Source organism: Manacus candei, unplaced genomic scaffold, assembly GCF_025592945.1.
Source record: "Manacus candei isolate 608988 ecotype Guabito, Panama unplaced genomic scaffold, ASM2559294v1 h1tg000015l, whole genome shotgun sequence".
Classification (NCBI taxonomy): Eukaryota; Metazoa; Chordata; class Aves; order Passeriformes; family Pipridae; genus Manacus; species Manacus candei.
Window position 1 is genome coordinate 8,823,299 of NW_026138063.1, and position 20,496 is coordinate 8,843,794.

Here is a 20,496-nt window from a genome sequence, read left to right on the forward strand (position 1 = left end):
CACATGGTAAATGACCACTCAGTCTGTCTCACTACTCGTAATCATGTACAATCACTCCCCATGATTCTCTGTGGGGAGAATACATCAAGGGTGTGACTGTCTTTTCATTCAGATCAGGGACATCAGAAATGGGAAGAAAACTTTGTTTTTCCTCATCTTTGCACCTTTACTTCTTTTACTGCAATTTTGTGCTAATTACTTAAATTGCTAGGGTGATTTAAAGAAAAACTGGTTTGAGCTTATGCTCTCTGTAATAATTCAGCATACACAAAAGAGTTTGGAGATACAGACAAAATCATACGAGTCAAAATTCAGAAAAAAGAGAAAAGAAGCAGAGAACTAAAGATAACTCTCAAGGCTTTCCTTTGTCTAGCTTTGTAAGTTTAGTAATTGTCACATGGTAAAAAGAGAAGATAGAGTTTGCATTTTATTCTGGAAGGAAAGAAATGGGAAGAAATGCTGGATTTGATAAGTGATTGATCCAGGATTTATTATTTTTGTATCTTTCTCTAAAATGGGGCTCCAGCTAAGTTGTGTGACTTCTGAAAGATTGGTGACTTAGTTTTCAGAAAGAAAGGAAGTACAGTGGTTCTGATTTTGTATCACCAGTCATGACAGATGTCTGTCTGTCTATATGGCAGCCAGTTATACTGTGAAAAAAACCCAAAACTTTTAGATGCACATAACCAGGCTGAGTTTATATTCACAGGGACCATTTCTAATTTTGAAATTCATGACTTTTTCAATACATTTCACCAAAGCTTTTAATGCAATTAGAAAAAAAGAAACAAGGCACCAGAGAGGGGAGGTGTGCCTACACTACCAGGGAATGTTTAGATTCAAGGCAGCATGAGTTCAGTTCTGTGATGTGTTGGGGACTGCCCTGCCACAATTCAGAGAGACCCTCCTGCATGTCTCTTGCATTTTACTTTTGTTCTTACCTCCCTTCTTCAGTTCCTGTCCTTTTTAGCTCCTTGGCCATTGTGCCTTCACCCACTTCTCCATCCCATTCAGTCTGTTTCAATTTTTGCCACTCATTTGCTGTTTTCTTTTGTTCTTTTCACCCTGTCCATATCATTCCACCCTGCTTCTGTCCTTTCCACTTCTGTGTCTTCTGACCATTCCTTGTAGCTACTTCTCTTTCAAGATCATCCTGGACCTGTTGTGCCAAGACCTCCTGATCCTGTTCATCCATCAGTTTGCATTCTCTGAATGGACTTCACTTGTCTAGTTCTTCCTCACCAGGGAGGTGGTGGCCATAGAAGCACAGCACACAAATGAAGGACCCATTCCCAGCTGTTGAATATATAGTCTTGATGCCACAGAATTCCAGGAGCTGGGATGAGCAACTTCAGGGAATTGCAGCTGTGTTGGATTATACTTACTCTGTGCTTTCAAGCAATATGGTCTTTTTCAACATCAGTGAAATGTTACCACTTGTAGCACCTTACCCTGTCAATAATCTTTTATGGGACCAAGTAGTGGCTCAAACTGGTGAGCTGATCTGGGAATTATAGTATTAATTTGTTTATTGCTGCGTATTATATTTTTTTCAGCTGAATAAGTTATTGGGTCCATACAGAGGGAAAACATGTTTTAATTTGCAAGAAATATTCAATGCTTTTTAGCTAATGTGTCCCACAAAACCATGAACCTTTGGAAGATATCCAGAATAGAAAATTCAGCCCAGTCTCAAAATTATGCACAACCTAATAATGGAAGAAGGCAAACAAATTTTAGGTGTCTCAAGAGTTTGTAATTTTGTTGTCTGATCTGTAATATTTGTGCCCTTCTGCCACATGAAAATCTGTCAATCATAGCACTTCTACTGTGTAGTTAACATAATATGTATAGGGAATAACAAAAGTGCTTTATTTAGGATTCTCTCAGCTGTCCATGTTATCCAACCTGCTAGTGGGGGCAATATTAATTTGTTTAAAGAAATTGACAGGTAAAACAGGTTCCTTTGTTTTATTTTGGTCTTTATTTCACTCCAGTAAATCAGAGAAATATTATTTCATATATATGAAGAGGCTCCCTTGCTCTCTGTTGTCTTGCTTTTGTTTTACCCATATTTGGTTGAGAATCTTCACGTAATCTGCAAAATTCTTTCTGCCATTCTTTTAAATATAATACAGTGAGATTTGATGCAGTGATTCACTTTGTGCTTATAGCAACTTGAGGCAGATGAGTTACACTGATTTACATATTTGCAAATATATGCAGATACACAGTATTGCCATATGGTCTTAGGTCCCCAGAAGTGCTGCTGACCTACTTGAGTCTTTCAGTTAACAGAATAGGAGCTTTTGCCTCTTCACATTTTATACATTTCAAAAGGCACTATTTTTCTTTTTTTCTATGTATCATTTCTGAAAAGGATCCTACAATGTTTGAATTATTGTAAAGCATCTGCGAGATCAAAGTCTTCCTCTTCGTTTGCTGTTGCTGAATCAACATTTTCTGCTGGAGAAGGCAAGAGATCCTCATTTGTGAATTCTCTGGGAAAGCTAGGAGAGTCTGGAAGATCCATAATTTGTTTCCATGGTTTTCCAGGACATCTGGGGTGAGGAGATTCTGGGCGATCTGGCAACCCATTAAATAAAGAAGTATCAGGAAGAATTAGTGGCTCTGCAGGTGTACTGGTTTCCTTTCTTGCAATCCCTGGATTAACCAACTCCAGTGCTGTTTCAGCACTGGATGATGGGACGGTTTTGTTTTCATTAAAACCCCTTTCACTGGACTCTCCAGAAGATTTGGGGGTTGGATGTTTGTTTACCATTTTTACTGTGTTTTTTATGCCCACACCCATGGCCAATTCTGCACCCTCAACCAATTTCATACCCATGCCTTTTGTCAGACTCATGATTGTTTTTACATCCATGCCCATGCTTATGCCCATGTTTATGCTCAGGTTCACCTTTGCCTTCTGGCTCCTGTCCATTGTCTTCCTTTGTTCCTTTGCCAGGACTTTGACTGTCTTCTACAGTGTGTGAGGGTGAAGCACTCCGGAAAGGTGTGAATCCAGGAGGCCTTCTTGCAAAAAATTCCTAAAAGACATAGCCATAATAGCCACATTTGTTACATGAACAAGAACAATTGCTTCAGATTTGGAAAATTCAGAAGCTGGCCCATTGTAGTACCTGAATAATTTAGTAGATTTTCAAAGTAAATTAAATAGTTCTCTCTGTGATAAGCATACAAACATAAATATCCTCCAAAATAACTCTGGAATATTTTAACAGCTGTATGTGTAAAAGAAAAATGTCTATATCACTGAAATTCTGCCAGGTAAAGAGGGGAATGATACTATAGAGGGCAAAACACATGTACCGGTTTTAATTTATGAACAATACAGTTGATTTCTAGGACTAGATGTCCCCATAATTGTTAGATTATAATACTCAGATGTATAAAACCAATTTATGCTAAAGGCTAACACATCTCTGAGTAGTATCAATAGCAGAATATACAAAAGATCTGTGCCATTTTGTTATATAAAAATGTAACTATTCAATTTTTTGCCTCTAGATTTGGCATATGCATTTCAGAATACTGCCTAGAAATAACACACAGATTAAAGCTGATAATATGAAACACTCGGTTGTTATTGAGTAATTTCTACTCCCCTGTCACTGTTCAACTGGAAGACAAAGACTGAATACATGGTGCACAGTCACTGTCCAACATGGGTTTCATTTCTCTCCACCAAAGCCTCTGATCATTATCTAACTGCAAATCAGAGTTATTTGGGATGGAACTAAATCTGAAAGTTGAAGTGGATACAATATTGTAGTGAAAATAGAGAGGAAAGATATTAGTTGATACATAATGGATACATAGTTATGAGGGTTCTGAGCACAGTGAAGTTATTAATTACGAGGGCAACTTAATCTGTCTTTATTCAGTGTAGCATGGGAATCTCTGCATTTATTAAAAAACTGGCAATCATCAGAAAGTTCTGATAATAAAAATATTTATATTCCATTCTGAGATTTTCAAACTGCCCCATGTTCAGGGCTAGTTAATTGTGGAGCTGAGTAGGAAGAAACTGAAAGATCCTCTGGCAGAGATTGACAACAGTGGCAGGGGATCTGCCACTCAACTGATATGAAAAGGTTCACACATGCTTTGGAAATCTGTGGGGTATAATTATTGTGTTGCCAAATACATTTTTGTTTCAAGTTTCAAACCTAGTATGAGTAGTAATTTAAAGGAGCTGATGGGGCCTGATGCTTCAGAACATAACTGACAATACAGAGGAGCAGTCAACAGGCAGGACATTCTCCCTGTCCTGTGGCCTTTGTTGTTGTGATCACCTTGTTGGCCACTGTCTCACCTGGTGAAGAAGCTGACTTCAATGGGACAGGTTACTTGAGTTAGAGGGTGAGAGGGAGAAGTGTGGCGCTACTGAGGTTGTTAAAAGAACTATGTGTTCCTTTATTTTTGGTCCAAAATATGGGATAATTTGGAATAAATAGAGAATTTAATGACTGCCTTTGTTCTTTGCTCTACTTAAGATGGTGGGTGATGAAAAGCAATCATACCAGTCTCCGTTCTTCAGAGCAGTTAAGCTTTGGAATGATTTTATTCTCCCATGGGATCACATAAATTTGTGCTTCACACGACAGTGATGCCTGTTGACAAAACAAAACCGACACGTTAAGGCAACAAAACATCAGACACAAAGGAAGAGAGTTGTGCCTGAAAAAAGAATGTTTTTTCTAATAATATTTTAAAATACTTGGAACTTTACCCAAATATTTATGAAATCTATCTTAGCAATGGATATTTATTTTTGAGGTCATAGTATGCCTATGTGAACATTTTAATTCAACTTTGGATTTGAGATTGGGTTCTGAAAGTTGGAACTTTCATCTCCAGCACTTTTGGACCACTAACTTTAATCTTCATGATATTCCTAAGAAATATCGTTTGTTGATAGTATTTCTCCTACTTCAAATTGGGAAAGTGAAACAGAGATAAAGGCTTTTTTTTTATTATTTTGTACTGTCTACTGCACAAACAAATTTTAAAATCTCACAGGTAAGCACTGTTCATATGGTGGGAAAAGAGAGGGGGATAAAGCCCCCCTTCCCAAAGAGCTCCCTTGCCAATGGTTTCTGGCCCTATCAGTGCCTTTCCAGTGTTTGGAGCACATTTTCCCGGTAGCAGCAGCATGCACTCCAGAGCCACCATTCCCTTGCACACAGGTAACACTCCAGTCTCATGATTTCCTTAGCTGTGAGTCCACAGACTCAGGAGCATCACAGCTATTTCATTTCTCAGCAGCCTCATCCTTTCCTTTCTTTGGTTAATTATTATAAAAAGAAAGTTCCTTTGGCTTTGCAGTGAGCACTGATCCTGCAGCTGGAGTGACTCAGTTCCCTAATATGTCACTTGGGTTACAAACAGTGAAAGCTGCTCTTCTTGAAATAAAAGTATACTGAAAGAGGTAACAGAATTGAGGAAGTGATTTTACTGAAGTGTTTACAATTTCTGGTGCAAATGAATTTGTCTATTAGGAACATTACAGTTGGCAACATCATCATTACTTACACCATCTAATGTGGCCTCACAGTCTTCATTAAGGTTTTCAAACTCTTTCTTTGAGCAGTTTGTCTTCCGGGCTCTAAATTTTACTTCATAATTTTTTCCTGCAACCACCTGAAAATGTAACAAAAAGGCTTTCTATGCTAAAAGCATTTTATTGAAAAGGCTTCACAGGAAAGATTGTTTTCTACAGGCTTATACTACTTATGTTCTACAAGTCCTAACCACTAGGCCAACATGTATTAAGAAGAACAATATTAAAATATTTCTCAGTAAACTTATCTGCTTCTAATCAACTAACTTATTTACTCCAGTTCCCACTCTCAAAAATTCCAGCATTGAAGCTGAAGGAAACAAAAGAGACCAGAATAATATTGGGCCCACAATTTTGACTTTGTTTTATTTGATGCCTGTAGTAATTTTGTTAGTAACACATGAAATCATTAGAGATAGCACTGTAGAGAGCCAAATATGATGTAAGAAAAGTGGAATGTGTATAAAATGAAGTGTGTGATGAATGGGCTCAGCTGAAAATGAACCTATTTGCCAAACTCATTAAAGAGAGAATCTGCAAGGGTTCAAGAATGTGCCTGCTATGAGTTCTCTTAGTATTTTTTCACAGTACTTGAGATAATATATCTTGCTTCAGAGATAGCAGGCAAAACATGAAATTCTGTCTCTCTGAAGTCTATTTTAAAAATGTGTGTGTGCTAATATCAGTATGATGTGGAAAGTCAGAAAGGAGAAAAAAGTTTGAAAGAAGAAAAAAGGAAGAAAAAGCATGTTATCTTATTATTAATAAGATAACATGAGCTATTCAGAAAAATTCTGGTGTGACCAAGTATTTTCTGAACTACTTCATCGTCTTATTTTCAGTTTTGTCTTTAACCTCTGTTTTGATGTGTTGGAACAGTAAACAAAGCAGATGCAAATGCTGACCAATATTATCCTCCAGATTCCTTGTTCCTCTTTATCCAGCTCTATTTCTCTGTTTATCTTATGTTATGCACAGATATCCTTTTCTAAATCTAGATGGACTATTATTAGCAGAACAATGAGTATATAAAATAACAGATTTCTAAGGTAAATTGAGAAGCCTCATTTCTTGGATGCTACACCTACTCTAGGGTGGACACTGCTTAAAATAACAAAGAGAGTATTGGTAGGGTAGATCAAGGGTGTAGTTCTGTCTAATAGATCTTTTATACTTTGAAAGTCTAAGGTATATTACAAAGGCTGGTAAAAAGTGGGGTAGATAAAAGAAATTAAATACTCTGCGTCAACTTTCTTCCCATGCTTTTAAAACCATTTTGTTTTAAGGAAAAAATTAAATTTCAAGGGATGGGAGATTTTTGAATAGTTCTTGAATGCAAGACAAGATGGATAAAATTTTTCAAGAGAAATTGCATGGATATTTCAGTTACCAAATGTATCGACACTTAGAAGAAAACATTATTTGAAAGCTAAATACAAACTTTAGTTCCCATTCAGCTCAGACCACTGATGAGGTCATGTCTGTAATGCCAACCTGCACTGTCGCTGATTCTATTTCTCCGTGTTTATAGTAGAAATCATCATTGCTCTCCGAATTGTACTTCTCCATAGAAACCTTCAGTAGTTCCTTGAGTTCTGGACTGGTTCTTGGGATAGGCCTTGGACAGCCTGGACAAATGGCAGGGTGAACTGGTTCCTCAACTGAAAGAGACCAACAGAGTTCAGATCTAAGAAACAAAAGATTCAATGTACGTAAAGGCTGGGAAAAACAGTTAGTTATGAACCTCTGCCTTTTGGAATGCTTCATATTTGGGTCTGTGAAATGAAACCAAAATATCATTGAGTTTTATATGATCAGCAGTTACACATGTTGCTTATCTAGAAGAGCACTGCATCAGTATCTACTGTCACACTGGACATTTAACAACAGTTCTTTCATAGAAACAAGAATTGCGGGTGCCCACTGTGGGTAGCCAGCTTATATGGAGAGGGAACAGCTACATGTATGGGAAGACCTGATTTAGGTGAAACAAGAGGTGCATGAAATCAGCAATGAATTTGTGTGTTGAAGAAAACCAAGGGTGAGAGTGCAGCACTTACTACATGCAATAGTACTGTGCTCCCTGTGCTGTGCTTCCACTGAAGCTGTGGTAATCTATGCCCAGATAGATGACATGGGGAAAAAAGTAACACTAAATAACAATAAAAACCATTGAAAATTGCAGGACTTTTAAATTTGATAGTGCCTACGACATACCTTGAAATTTGCATTCGTTCTTGATCTCTTTAATCTCTGCCTGAAGATTCTGATATGCTTTGGCCTCACATTTGCCTACACGCTGGAGTAAAAAATGCAAAACAGCTCCTTGTTATTTAGAAATAAGGAACAAATTCACATCCTAATACCTTCCTGCTAACAGAATAAGTCAAGCATGCTACTAATAATTCCTTCCTTCCTTGAATATACTGGCAACCAGAAGCCTGACAGACATCTGCAGAGCCATTAAATGATCAGGATTCAAAAGGACCACTTGGAGAAAATAAGATCATAAAAGAGAAGCCAAATGAACTATTTGTATATATTCATTACAGAAAAAAAATTAGGAGGTTTACAAGCCAGAATCCTATTTTATGGAGAACTCTGTGGAATTTCTGTCTCAAACTGTACAGATCAAAAAGAAAATTATGCAATTATCAAATCAAACATTACTGAGTTTCTTGTATTTATTCAGGTCTTCTAAAGGAACTATGATAGGTGACTTGCTTTAAATTGCCTTGATATATTAGGGCTGGAAGGAAGCAGATATTGTTCTGTTCTTTCTTTAAAAGGTTATAGAGCCATAAAACTGATTCCATCATTCCAGTGATTAGAAATGGTAATAAGGAAAGAACTGGAGGGAATGAATACATTAAGGAGAGACTGGGTTTTTTGTGGTAAACAGAAGTAATATTTTGCAGATTTGTCAGAGTTCTTCAAAAGCATCAACAAAAACAGGTAGAGAGACTTGTTGATAAAGTATACAGAGATTTTCAAAAAGGTTTTGGTGAAATCCTTTGTCAAATTAACTGTAGAATAAGAAGGAAGGCTTAAAATTCAGGATCAAGATCTTAGTGCTATTACAGATACTTGAAAATGTAATCCATAAAAAAGTCTACTTAGTGGTGGTTTAGAAAAAATAATAAAAAATAATGTCAAGACTTATTATCTGGGTTAAAGAGACTGACATTATATCCCAGTATAGCTCAGTGGTTCACATGTGTGTTGAATACAGGGTGCAGTTCTGGTTGTCCCATTTAAAAATGCATAGTACTGAGCTAAATAAAGGTACAAAACAGCTTCCATGGAATTTGGTCATTTCAAGGTATGGAATATTTGTGGAATATGGTAGTCTAATAATATCTGTCAATGATCTATTAGCAAGGCTGCTTAACAGTTCAGGGGATAAGTGCTAATGATCTAATCCCACAAACCCTAGGTTACCAAAGCAGTATGTGAGTGAGGGAGAGCTCCTGCAGTAGGTGAGGTGACAGAAGTCATCACCTGTAGGTGACAGCTGGGAAACTCAGACTCAAGCAGATTAAGTAAGTTGCTTAAGGTTTAAGGGCAAATGAGGGTAATGCAGGGATTTGCTTCAGCTAGTCTGGTTCTCACACTTCTGTTATTTACCACAGTGTTGTCATTCTTTCCCTTTTTGATCAAGAGGTATGAAACATTCTCCAAATGTACAAGGAGTAATTGTGGAACAGGAGAGGCTCTTGAATGTAACCCTCAGTAGTGCAGTTCCACAACAGCTGAAACAGATGCCAGTCAGTCCCCTCCCGTTCACCACCACTGCTCATTGTGACTCTGCATTCCTGCCCTCTGCCTTGTGTTTGCAGAATTGTTTGTCTGATCCCCTTGTGAGCTGATTCAGGGAGGTCAGTTAAGAGAGGAAGCCTCTATTTTTGGTACAGCTACTTCAGTTCCAGGTCAGAGAAACTGAGAGAGGACTTGTTTTTGCAGCACTGTTTAGCTAGATTATGTATATTTGTTTAGAAATTTCTTTTGAAGTTCTCTTATTTGGACTGTGGTAGAGGTTGAGTAATAATTGAGCTACTTACTTCTCTTAGAAAATATGTCTTAAACTGGAAAAATGGTGCTAATTTTAATTATCGCTTCTTGGGTTGTATATGAGTAACTCCTTGAATATCTGGATAGGAACTTCTCAAGGGATTTATTATTTGTGTGAAACTGTTTAGATTCTGTAGAGTAATCTGTAAACATTTCAGTGATCCTCTTAGTCACTGATTCAGGAGAAAACATGGATGTTCTAATTGCATAAATAGTTATGTATAAGACTGGATTTAAACTTCATTCACAAAGTGAAGCAAGACTATAAATATTTTCTTAAGTCGCATCTCAATGATTATTTGTTGATCTGATATTTTCTCGATAAACAGGTTTTGAAGATTACTTACACCTCTAGAAGTGATTCTGCACTCTGGAGTTAAATCTGGAAATTGGTCTTTGGAGCAATTTGTCTCCTCAATTTCATATTCAATTTTGTAAATCCATCCAGCTACCACCTGGAAGAGATATTTTGGTTATACCTGATTTAAACCAATACCAAATTGCAAGTTAAACTATTAAATGTGATTAGCAAAGAAGGCAAAACTATTCTTCTAGTGCTTTCCCATCAAATCACTTTGCAACCACTGACCATAAAGTGTCCATGGACAGCAAAAATATTTTTGTCCTTGTGATACAAAAAGTAAACTAAGTCCTGCATATGTGAGAAGTGCACTTTGTATTTGGTTTTCACTTTTCCTGGAAAACCTACAGCCTCATCCTGCTGGGTTTCTTGCACTCTCCTCCAAAGTAACTGTTACTTATTACTCCCAGTGACAGGAAGCTGGTCTAGATAGATGACTACACTAATACAGTCTGGCAAGTCCCGCATTCCTGAGCGTGGGACACAGTAAAACAGTATCTGAATAATGTAACTTTATGCTGCTGACATCATTTGTTGTTGAGTGTCCTGCATTTATCATCTACCCATAACTGTGTCTGTCCCAGGCTTTGCCTGCTCCCACACACTGTTCTGTCCAGGTTTGTGAGCCTTTTTAAAAATTTCCCTCCAGGAAGCTGTTCCGTTTTCCTCACTGTGGCTACTACTTCTCACCCATGATATCTCTCCATATCTAGTATTGGGTCAGGTAACACTGGGTTAGAAAGGAGAAATAATCGAATATAGGAACTTTCCGTCCCAGATCAATTGAAGTGGAGGGCTCTGACTCGTGTCTGTTGGCCAGAGGTGACATGATGGTTCTCTTTCCAGCTGCTGGATTGCAGTCTGTCTGTGAGATTTTGTCATGTGGCTTAAATGTTGTGCAAGTTTGTCTTTCAGCAAAGAGGATCACTGCCCTCAGTAAATATAAAGAGGACAAGTCTGAATTAAGTCATGGGTCAAACTGACATGAGACCAGAAGATGCTTTTTGACTAATACATACACATTCAAAGAAAAGGGTCTGTACTTGATGTCAGGTTATACACTCATTAAAAACTAAATAAGAAAATTTACTTTCTAGCAATGTCACACCAGTCCATAGGAGAACCATTCACAGGGAAGGAATTGTTGCATGGAATACAAGATGACACAGAACTTCTACAACTCAAGCAGTTATTTCTAGCAAATCAGATATTCCTGCATGCAGAAATGTTTCTGTGAGTGGCATTCTGGCTTTTTGGTTTTCTTCCCTTTTTTCCTATGTGGTGTTTACCCACCCTATAGTGTATAGCAGCTGCTGACATATGGGCCCTACTGCCTTGCAAAAACATAGATGCCTGCTGCTGTTTGAGAGGCTGTAGAGTATGTGAGACATCTGTGCAGGCTGGCAGCTTTGGCACAGACCCCAGGAGAGATCTGCTCCTGCTGGAGCCTCGGGAAGAGGCCAAGTGAAGTGCCCAGGAGCATCTGAGATGGCACAAGGTGCATATGTCAGCACTGAATGCAAATAAACTGGTGCTAAACACCAGTTAGATGCAACTGCAGATAAAGAAAAAAATGCATGTACTATCACTTGTCAGCTCTGAAAATCCAGTTGGTAACCATTAATGATTCCTTGTAAAGGAAGATAATGATTTATAGAGTCTACACTTTATGTGCATTTTCTATGCTTTATTATGAAATATAAGCCACCTTAATATCAGAAAAGTACACAAAACAAACAAGGTACCTGCTTTGGGTTGCTTTTTTGGTAAAATATAGAGAAAAATAATGCACAAACCTGTCTTTTGGCTTGTTTTATTTCCACAAGCTTGAAAAGGGCAGGCTCATCACCCTCCTTATTAAATTTTTGAATAGCTTTTTGCAGAATTTCTGACACTTGTGAACTGTCACTTGATATAGGATGGTAGCATCCAAGACATGGAACCTGAGTAATTCTTATCTTTGACACATCTGGAAAAGAAACAAACCAAAAAATATAGGACTTCATGTAAAACAGCTTTGGAATTTAATTTTTCCTACCTGGGAACGAGCAAGAACCTTTCCTGCTTCTAACTGGTGTGATGAGCAACCCCCACATTCCTGTTTCAAGGTCTGCAAAGACGTTTGTTGTATTTAGAAACATGCTCTGGTTTGTGGTGGCAGAGTCCATCCGTGGCATTGGGATCCAGGCGTGGTTTCAGCAGTGAACTCCATTTGAGCAATTGTTGAATCTTAGAAAAACCTTGCAAGTACTTTTGGCACCATTAAGGAAGGGTCATTTCGTTCAGTCAGGGAAGAGCCAGTGGAGGCTACAACTTGAAGGGGATGTTCTTTGGGTTCTTCAAAGCTCACCCACAGTGGCAGCTGCTCGCTGTCCTCACAGTATTTGGGGATGGGGACTTCAGCAGGAGCGTTTTGGCTCAGCCATGTGAACTGTTCTGACTCTGAGTGCCCTTGGGACTATTCTAGTGCCCCTGCTAGTCACTGTGGCTGCCAGGTACCACTTGGTGTTACCTTCAGGTTTAACCAGCTGGCTTGGCTGTGGAAACACAAGCTTGACAGGGATGCTCAAACTTCTGTTTCCTACTACTAATCCTATTAACTCTCTTTCCTTTCTAGTAATCATGGATTGGATTTTCATAAATTAATTTTATAGTTCAGTACATAAATTAATTTCACGATTCAGTGAGCTTGAGAATGAAAGTGGGACAATATGTGGTCTCTGTGGAATTGAAGTAAAATTTGTGTGCCTGATCTTCAGCTGGCACAAACTGGCTTTAATGAAGTTACGCCAGCTTGCACCAGCCAGGAAACTAGTCCAGGGTCAGTTAGATCAAACTGTTTCACCAAAAAGGCTGAATCTAATATGGTGGGGAAACTCCTCACCCATCAGGATCTGTTGTTTTACTCTTTCTTTTTGAATCCTTTGGATCTGGTTTGGCTCCTCTGTACATTTGGAATATCTCAGTGCAAGCAGTAATATTTAGTCTTAACTCTCTGAGGGGTACATGAACAAACTCTGGCCCTTAGTATTTCTAGCATCACTTATTTTGACTCCGTAATGGCAAATATATACATGTTATGGAAAAGTGTGACCATGTTTTCAGTAAGTAGTCACAAAGGAGATAATAAACCAAGAGCACACCCAGTTCTAGACCGACGTGGTCTGGGCACTTTCATAAGGACAGTGCTGAACAAATGTGTGTTCTTTTTTTAGAGTTGCTACAACTTGGTAAGAAGAGATGAGCTTCTTAGGCTGAATACATGATTCATTTAATTTATGTATGTTTCTTAGTGCTTTCTAAGCAAAGATTCAAATGCAAATTTCCCGTGCATTCTTTTACTGGCAACTAGATGTCACCATTGCCTTACAAAAGCGGTAGAACATGGAGTTCGGGTACTGCAGTTCCTAGAAGTACACTGGCTGTAGGTAAAGCCATTTTTGGCTTTACAAAAAAAAAACAAATATAAATTGCCAAACATCTCAGAAATCATGGTAAATACTTTTGTAGTTAATAGACAGATGGATTTTTAAAACGAGTTTGGATATGTCTTTGAGAACACTAGGCATAGAGCTCTCAGTTGCAAAGTTTTAAAACACTGTGATCTCTTTTTAATAAAGGAAATTTCTATGTGAATATAATAGTCATATGTGAATATCTTATAGGTTAGAAATGTAGTAATGCTTATTGTTAAGGTCTAAAAGATATCACAGTGTCTCATATAATTACCTCACTGCTAGATTTTTATTTTGTAAATGAAATTTCAGGGTTTTTTTCTTGGTTGAAGTAAGTATTTGTTTTGGTAAACTTTAACAGAAATACTCATTTTTAGTTTGGAGAAAATTGAGGTGCAATTTTGTCATACAAAATTTTTTTTCTAATTATTCCTGGCACAATTTTATATGTAAACAAGTAAGGACAGAAATTTTAAGTGTGACAAGTTGTATCTAGTCTCTTAAGTTACTGGGATGCTTTTGGTCTTAAGCAAATTCATTTTAACTTGGTATAATTTCAGTGCTTGAAGAAAGTTACTACACACACATGCTCATTTTTATTACCCTGGACAGAAACTGCCAATGCTTCACTGGCTTAGTCTACATGTGTATAACAGTGAAGTGAAATTCTGTCCTTAGCGTGTAATTGCTTATGAAAAATTCTTTATAAATGCCTGAATAGAATGATAAGGAACTGCTACCTTTAAAATTACCTGAAAGTCTCAGCATTATATTTATTCCATTCTTATTTGTCAGTGTATTTGTGGAATACTGTCCCAAATATTTACATACCTGAGAAAATTTTGCAGTCTTGTGAAACATTACTTGTTTTTTCGGCATCATTCATGTGAACTCGAGCTGTGCATTCTCCTGTTTGCTGCAAAAACATATGGCAACAACTGCCTTAAACTTGCTGAGGAAAATACAGTGCTATATATTCCTCTAGTTGAGGACAGCTGACAGTTGCAAACAGATTCTGGCAAGGGATTGATGTGTACATTTGTAGTAGTGTCTAATTTGCTCTTTTTTTCCTGGAAAAGGACCAGTTTTTTTTATTGTGAGGAAAGTAGGGGATGAACTGAGCAGATAACTTGAAAGATTGCTTTGTGTTTGTATGATGTGTATTGATTAACTGAAGAATTTACAATCAGAATAATGGAAATTAACACATCCTCTTGAACAAAGACTGTATAAAATATTTACCCAATTTCCTCTTTGCTAGTACAAGACATGCAGCAATGACCATGACATTTCATATAGATTCAAATAATATTAATCATCCTGTGAACTGTGTGAAATAACAGTACCTTCTACTGGGAACATGCAGTGTTCCTGCAGTGTGTGTCCCCCTGTTGTACCTTCTACTGATTGATCTCTGGGAGCACGAGCTAGGCCTGCTTTACACAGCTGAAAGCCCTCTGCCAAATTTTCTGCTATAGTGACTTCCATGTCAGCATTTGGTTGTGCAAGTTTCCATTATACATAATTAACAGAAAGTTTTACAGCCCTTGCACTCTCATGTGTGCACGTATCTTATGTTGGGTTTATTGTCAACCTTCATATTGAAGCGCTGAAATGTTCCTTTCTGCATATATTCAGGATTGTAAAGGAAAAATCATTATTGTAATGGTTAACTTTTGAATTTTAAACATTTCTGTACTGCACTTTAGTCATATAAGCTTTCAAAAGCACCACAGCTAAAAAAGTTAATTTTTCTACTGTATTTTCCCCCAAGCAATTACATTCCTGTTCATTATACTGATGTTTCTGTACAGAGAACTTGTAAGAAGAACAGATACTTACAGCCTCTGCAGATGGTTTGTAATGACAGTGTTGCCAGGATTTGTTTTCCTCAATGGCACAAGAAGTTTCAAGTATTCGGTATTTCATGTAGAATTGCGGGTCAGGACCTGCCTGGATTAGAACAATATACATGTCATCATTTGCATAGTAATAAATCAAGTGAAAAGATAAGAGCTCCAAAAAGTAAATACTATTCATTGGTTACCTTGTATTTTATAGTATGTTTTCATATTGGCTGCTGGTCTCCCAGATCAGGGTACTTCAAATATTAACTTATCTAATTATATTACTTAGCCCTTACCTACAATAGCAATATGTTGATATAATCGATACAATATGCTCAACTACCTTCATTTTAACTTGTAGTACCAAAGGTTTTAGAACCAGGAAGAAGTGTTTAGGTTTTATAATCTCATTCAAATGTACTCCAAAAAAGCCAGTTTGGGTGGCTGTTTGGATAGTTAGCATAATCACCAGCTTGGGCTGTGCTCCTGTCTGACTCCCTCACTCTCACTCTTGGCCTCCTCCCAGATCTGTCTACTTTCCTTCTGTGCAGCTCCACTGGCAGCCCAGGCACAGCAGCCAGCAGCCCTCAGGCAGCCTGGCAGTGCCCAGACGGCCTTTCCTTGCTGGTGCCGGGGAACTTCAGCTGCCCTGCTTGCGGGAAGGGGCGAGGAGGGCACGTGCTCTGGAGACAGCCTTTGGCACTGCCTGCGGTTTTCTGTAGGCGCTGAAGGCTGAGCTGCAGTGGAGGCAGCCTCAGGAATCACATAAGATGAAATTAAAAGTATTAAGCAGGGTTTGGCCTGGCCAGTGGAAGTATTTCAGAAGTTGATAAATCAGTAGTGGGCATTTTCTCCTTGCCATAAATCAAGTAGTGGGCCTGTGTCTACAGGTGACAGTGGCACACGAAAGTTTGTGGTTCGTCTGTTAGAGAAGGTATGAAGTCCGAAGTTACTAATCTTTTACAGCCACTAAAAATGCTCTGCCAATGTGACTTTTCAAATACAAACAGGCAGTTGCTGTACTTTAGCACTGGTTATTCTTAAATAACCAGTTATTATTCTCTGTCTCTGCTGGGAGAATTAAATGATAATTCTTGCCTTAGTGGTACCAAGAAAATGAAGCTGAGCTGGCGTGGGTGGCATATACTGGATTTACACTGATGGAGACACAGACTTATATTCTGCCTTCTCTCAATTCCTGTTATGTATTGCTACAGCTACGAAGAAGTGTACAAGTACCTGATATAATGGTTGCAGGTTGTAAAAAAGGATAAAAAGGGCTCTAAAAATATAATAGACTTAATCCTCAGCAGGAAGAAATTGACATTTATGGAGCTGCATCAGATTATATTATCTGGGACTTAAAAAGAGCCAAATTCTGTTCTCTGTTGCAGTGTTCTAAATCTGCAATAAATCAGCTCAGTGAGTAAACAAAATACATAAGAAAAGACATTGTTTCTGTATGTTATTTGCTATTGGTTTATTTCATTATTATTATGAACAGCTATGCCTTTAACTGGGGCAGGTTTAGTCTTTCACTAGTCAGCTTTTATGTTTTATTACCATATCAATAATGAATGTACATGAATATGTAATAACCAGCTATTTAATTAATGCATTCGACATTGTGAGACTAACAAAGAGTAAAATCTATACTCTTTTTAGAAAAAGAATCTCAAGTATAAGGAAATTTCAATTGCAGATTCCTTTTCTCTGTTTTTTACTTAACATCATAATCGAATCAATGATTCAAAGTAATAGTTGATTTCCACTTCAGATCTTTTAAGAGAAGGAAAGATGGATATCTAGAGAAGGAACGATGAATAATAATTGCAATAAATATGTATTCTTAAAAATACAACATTATTCAAGATAAAATACTGAAACTCCTTTGGGAACATCAGCAAAAAGAAGGTGGTATTACAGCTCTGATACAGAGATGTTTGCATTTGGCTATTGTTAAAGATATGTGTAGTTCAGTGAAAACAGTAAGACCATTTATTTAATATTAATTGTATAAAGGATTTCCTGATTTTAGTCTTTGTCTCCACACGCTTAAATCTCCCCAGTGTGTAAACAGGAACAGCAGAGGGCAGGTGCCAGGAGATGTCGGTAGTTTGCTGTAAGGCAAGGAATGCACGTCCCCTTTCTGAGGTCAATTGCTATCTGGTTAAGAGTGTCTTATGAGCTGCAAAATATTCTCTCTGACACTGGGTTTCTTGTGGTTTACATCTGAAAATCCAATCCAGTAGAAAAAAATGCTAATGTTATTTTCAAGTAAAGTAATGCTTGTCATTATTATGGTAATACCATCTTTGTATGCTTCTCAGAGGTAAATACTCTTTTGTTAGATTAAAGCTATACAGAAGGACTCCAGGCAAAGGATCATGTTGCATTCTTTTTTTTCCTGTAATTTTAGCTGTCACCCTGTTTGACTAAAATACCACCTAGTGCTGTTAGTTACATCTTTGACTTAGGACAGGTGTCAATCAAATAATATTCACAAACAGTTCAGAGTATTGCCAAACTTTAACAGGTAGTTCTTTTTTATGTGTGACACCTGCTCTTGCCAAGTCAAGATTATAATTATATTAATGTTTTTAGTAAGTGGGTTTTTGCCATTGATCTGAAAACCTTAGTGATGATGGAAAGGAATGGAATTCCCAGCAAAGAAAGGAGAAAACAGAGCGGATTAGTAAGACAAATTGTATTAGTGATAGAAATTTCCTATTCTTTAGTCCTTGTATTAGTAAGCAATTCACCAGCACACATAGTTCTGTTGATAAGAACATAATATACATCCCTGCTTGTCATGGGAACGAGTATCTTACTGTGCAAGTCACTTTGATTTTTTAAAACGTTTTTGGAATACACTGTGCTGTCATACTTGCCCCCTTACAAATGAGATGGAGATACACTGATTCACACTGCATAAACAACCCAAACTTTTTTTTTTTTTTTGCAAAGTCTACTTACAGTTCTCTTGGCTTCCATCACCACATATAGAGCAAATTGATTACCAGTTGCTCTGTCTCCATTGTACTTCTGCAGTGCAGCGTCGACAGCTCTAAAGACATCAGGATCATCACAGTCCGAAAATTCATATGGAAGAGGGATGGCTCTGCTGCAGAAAAAACTACAGCAGAGTGCTAGTACAATGAAAGGTTTCATAATTGGATGAAAAAGGCCACCTGAATTAGAAGGCTGTTTAAAAGCCAAATGGAAAAGAAGTGCCTGACAGGGTTTTAGTCACCTCTTCTGTTTTTCAGGAGCAATAGCTAAGTAAACAGAACAAGTGGGCTGCTGGGGTTGGTTGGTTCTCATCATAGCCTGTTTATACTGCAAATAAACTTCTGAGTTTATCTAAATAAACTTTGTGTGGTCACCAGAATGACACTAAGGTTATCCACCTGCCATCAAGATAACAGGATAAATGGCTGCAGCTGGGGACATGTTTAGACTGAGCAGGACAGCTCTTGAGGAGAAGAGAAAGAATGTTTGTAGCTTTCTGACTTTTTAACATCTAAACTGCTACTGAGAATGAATTCTACAAGGCTTAAATAAAACACCCAAGAAGGTCACAGTGGCAAGGAAGTTCTGCACAACAGCTTTATAAATTTTGTAGATCTGTTCAGTGTTCAAACTGCAGTAGTTCTGAGAACTGTAGCTCTCAGAACATGTTTGAAAAAAGTCTTTGGATAGATGCATATGGTTGAATGTCACGTAAGTCTTCAACAACACTTGATAAACGTTGTCCTAGGCAGTACTCTTGGAGATGTCCATCTCTGCTGCCATGCAGAGGCTGCCTTTGGACCATGGGTTAGTCAGTCCATGGTGCTTTGTTACCATTACGGATATGTGACACCCAAGAACAAAGGATTAAACAGTGTTGCCTGTGTCTGGCAGAGCCAGGATTAGAGCTGGCTGAGAACATCTGGTGCTCTTCTCCAGTGTTTGGCACCACGTAGCTTTTCTTTGGATTTTTGAACACCTTGGGATTGCCTCGGCTCCTGTGTTCCAGCTGTGTCTTGCTGTATTTGGTTTGTGTGGCAAGGTTTTGGTAGCAGGGGGCTACAGGGCTCACTTCTGTGAGAAGCTGCTGGAAGCTTCTCCTATATCTGACAGAGCCTGTGCCAGCTGGCTCCAAGATGGATCCAGTTCTGGCCAGGACTGAGCCTGTCAGCAGTGGTGGTAGTTCCTCTGGGATAACTGAGTGGAGAAGGGGAAAAAAAGAACCGGGGAAGAACAATAGCAGAGAGAGGAGTGAGAATATGTGAGAAAAAACTACACAAACACCACCATCAGTGAAGATGGAGTGGGAGGAGGTGCTGCAGGTGCTGGAGCAGAGATTTCCTGCAGCCTATGGGGCAGACCATGGTAAGACAGGCTGTCCCCCTGCAGCTCATGGAGGTTAGTGGTAGAGCAGGGATCCACCAGAGCACATGGATTCCCCATGGAAGCTATGATCCTGTGGGAAGCTTGTACTGGAGCAGGTTTGCTGGCAGGACTTGTGACCCTGCAGGGGACCCTCTCTGGAACAATTTGTTCCTAAAGGACTGTATGTTGTGGAAAGGACCGACACTGTAGCGGTTCATGGAGGACTGTGTCCAGGGGGAGGGATCCCAGGATGGAGCAAGGGAAACACTGTAAGAAGTCCTGCTCCTGAGGAAGAAGGAGTGGCGGACACAACATGTGGTGAGCTGACTGCAACTCCCATTCCCATCCCCCTGCACTGCTTGAGGAGAGGAGACAGACATAACTGGGAGTAAAGTTAAGCCTGAGAAAAAGGTTGGGGTGGGGGAAAGGTGTATTAAAGATTTATTTGTCATGATCTGACTCTGGTTTGATTGGTAATAGATTAAACCAATTTCCCCAAGTATAGACTGTCCATGATAGTATTCAGTGAGTGATCTCTCTCTGTCCTTACCTTTACCTGTGAGCTTTCTGTTGTAGTTTCTGTCCCCTGTCTGGCTGAGGAGAGCAGTGATAGAACAGCTTTGGTGGGCAACTTGCACCCAGCCAGGGTCAACCCACCACACTTGCTACAAGTTTTGATTAAAGAAAATGACCTGTAGTAGAGACTATGGATAAACTGTGCCAGAAATAAGATTGTTTATACATGTTGACAGACTTCTAAAAGTTAGTCAATCTTCACTCGGTTACACTGAGTACCCA

At 38.5% G+C, this 20,496-nt stretch overlaps 2 protein-coding genes across 5 annotated transcripts in view; one reads left to right on the forward strand and one right to left on the reverse strand.

Moving 5' to 3' along the window:
* LOC127468401 (uncharacterized) overlaps positions 1 to 20,496 on the forward strand; it is a 132,932-nt gene that overhangs the window by 14,042 nt on the left and 98,394 nt on the right. The window lies entirely within an intron of this gene.
* Positions 1,966 to 18,605, reverse strand: KNG1 (kininogen 1). Its single transcript, XM_051781507.1, has 11 exons — positions 18,298 to 18,605; positions 15,317 to 15,427; positions 14,306 to 14,390; positions 11,816 to 11,988; positions 10,006 to 10,113; positions 7,805 to 7,886; positions 7,082 to 7,248; positions 5,560 to 5,667; positions 4,548 to 4,637; positions 2,921 to 3,050; positions 1,966 to 2,586 (listed from the first exon to the last, which is right to left on the reverse strand). The coding sequence occupies exons 1-11, from the start codon at positions 18,490 to 18,492 to the stop codon at positions 2,399 to 2,401; spliced, it is 1,437 nt and encodes a 478-aa protein (XP_051637467.1). The 5' UTR covers positions 18,493 to 18,605; the 3' UTR covers positions 1,966 to 2,398.

Excerpts from the sequence above, each read along its gene's own strand:
- KNG1 (XM_051781507.1), bottom strand. The coding sequence starts at position 18,492 with ATGAAACCTTTCATTGTACTAGCACTCTGCTGTAGTTTTTTCTGCAGC. Across the intron at positions 5,668-7,081 it reads TAGAATCAGCGACAGTGCAG|GTGGTTGCAGGAAAAAATTA; the intron begins GTTGGCATTACA and ends TTACATTTTCAG. Across the intron at positions 4,638-5,559 it reads GTGAGGCCACATTAGATGGT|GCATCACTGTCGTGTGAAGC; the intron begins GTAAGTAATGAT and ends TTTTGTCAACAG.